General features: G+C 59.0%; 1 protein-coding gene across 1 annotated transcript in view; it reads left to right on the top strand.

Moving 5' to 3' along the window:
* The window catches only part of MRPS25 (mitochondrial ribosomal protein S25), a 16,081-nt gene that overhangs the window by 2,379 nt on the left and 11,618 nt on the right, over positions 1 to 2,084 (top strand). Inside the window, exon 4 of the mRNA XM_012656889.1 lies at positions 42 to 163. Coding sequence (XP_012512343.1) covers positions 42 to 163 — 122 coding nt within the window. The remainder of the gene's footprint in view (positions 1 to 41; positions 164 to 2,084) is intronic.

Below are 2,084 nucleotides of genomic sequence, written 5' to 3'. Positions count from 1 at the left end.
CCGCCGCCGCCGCCGCCGCCGCCGCCGCCATGCCCATGAAGGGCCGCTTCCCCGTCCGCCGCACCCTGCGGTACCTGAGCCAGGGGGACGTGGTGTTCAAGGACGCCGTGAAGGTCATGACGGTGAATTACAACTCGCGCGGGGAGCGGGGCGAGGGCGCCAGGTCAGTGGGAGGCCGCGAGCCCGCCGCGGCGGGGACGAGGGCGGCGCGGGGGAGGCAGCGAGTGGCGGCGGCGGCTCTGGCGGGACCGGCGGTTCTGTCACCTGTGCCCCGCGGGAGGGGCTGCGCGGGCGCGTCTCTCCGCCGGGAGCGGAGCGGGCACTGGGGACCGGCAGGGGCCGGCGAAGCGTTGGAACTGGGCGCCCAGGCGGCGGGCTGTGGGCTCTGCGGGTGTCAAGCGTAGATTCGGCAGGTGTTAACTGTAGATGCAGGTGCTAACTGTAGATGCAGGTGCTAACTGTAGATGCAGGTGCTAACTGTAGATTCGCAGAGTCCCCACTGAGTGCTCAGCAGCTGCCGTGCCCCGCCGTTCACCGGTGGCCGAGCAGCCGGCCGCAGCCTGCACACACTCTGGGATCGCGTGTGTGGACGGATCAGAACGAGGCGGCGGGGGCGGCGGGCAACCCCTTGTTGCCTGGTCGCCAGCCTGAGGGGCTCGGCCGTTCAGCAGAGCCAGGAGCCACCCGCTGGCCAGTTGCTGCGCACGGGTCAACCCGGGAACTTGGACCTGTTGCACGGGATCAGCCGGCCCGAGGGCTTCCTGGGAACCTTGGTCTTGGGGTGACAGCCAGCTGACTTTGGCAACCCGCCGCGCAACTGTGCGCCTCTCTGCGGCCGGGCAGAGGCCGGGCAGGTCGTGGCAAGGAGGGAGCTGGGCTGTCCGTGACGGCCCTTCGCTGCCTGACAGTGTGCGCTTTGGGAGACTTCCTGATCGAAAATTCGGTTTTCAGTAGCTGGTTTTTAAATGATCAGCCAATCGCTGTAGGCCTGCCAGCCTCATACTCGCACTCCCCAGGTACCTGCAGCCATTCAGAATGCAGTGGCGTCGTCATAGCTCACGGCAACCTCAACCTCCTGAGCGCCAGCGATCCTCCTGCCTCGGCCTCCCAAGTAGCTGAGACTACAGGCGTGCACCACCACACCCAGCTAATTTTTCTTATTTTTTGTAGAGACGGGGTCTTGCTATGTTGCCCAGGCTGGTCTTGAACTCTTGGCTTTAAGAGATCCTCCCACCTCAGCCTCCCGAGTAGCTGGGACCACAGGCACACGCCATCATGAGTAGCTATTTTTACATTTTTTTTTTCTTAGAGATGGGGTCTCACTATATTGCCCAGGCTGGTCTCAAACTCCTGCCCTCAAGCGATCCTCCCCCTTTGGCCTCCCAGAGTGCTAGGACTAAACATGTGCGCCACCCCACTGGCCTGTAGCTTATTAAAATAAACAGTCCTCTCTGGACGAGCATCTGAGTCGATTCCGCGCCTCCGCTGTTACAAACAACAGCGCGGTAAACCTCACGTGTCTTTACACTCGAGTGTGAAAATACCCAAAAGCGGAAGTGAAATTGTTGAGTCAAGATTTGTGCTTGTGAAATTGCACTAGGTTAAGCCAATCTGTGTTCTTAAAGAAGTGTTTGCTCACTCCCATAACTTAAAATCTTTAATAATCTGAGAGGTAGGAAAGAATCATTTAAATTTACACGACTCCATCGGGAAGGAGTTGAGAACCTCTTCACACGCGGCAGGGCCGTCCGGGTTCTTTCTGTGAACCGCCCGTTAGTGGCCTTTGCCTGTCGTTGCGAGATGTCGGTTGGATGAATGATGTGTACAACCCTTTTTTTTTTCATTTTTTATTATTTTTTTTCTGTAGAGACGGGGTCTCGCTCTTGCTCAGGCTGGCCTCGAACTCCTGACCTCGAGCGATCCTCCCGCCTCGGCCTCCCAGAGTGCTGGGATGACAGGCGTGAGCCCAGCCCCCCTGGTTTCATTTTTATGTTGTGTTTTTGCATCGGTGAGTTTTAGGTTGGGATGCAGATTTCTGTCCCCTCAAATGACGACCCAGGGGCACCCACACCCGAGAACACACT

This window comes from Propithecus coquereli, unplaced genomic scaffold, assembly GCF_000956105.1.
Source record: "Propithecus coquereli isolate 6110/MARCELLA unplaced genomic scaffold, Pcoq_1.0 Scaffold525, whole genome shotgun sequence".
Taxonomy (NCBI): Eukaryota; Metazoa; Chordata; class Mammalia; order Primates; family Indriidae; genus Propithecus; species Propithecus coquereli.
Note: the sequence above shows the minus strand (reverse complement) of the source record. Positions and strands in the feature narration are given on the sequence as shown.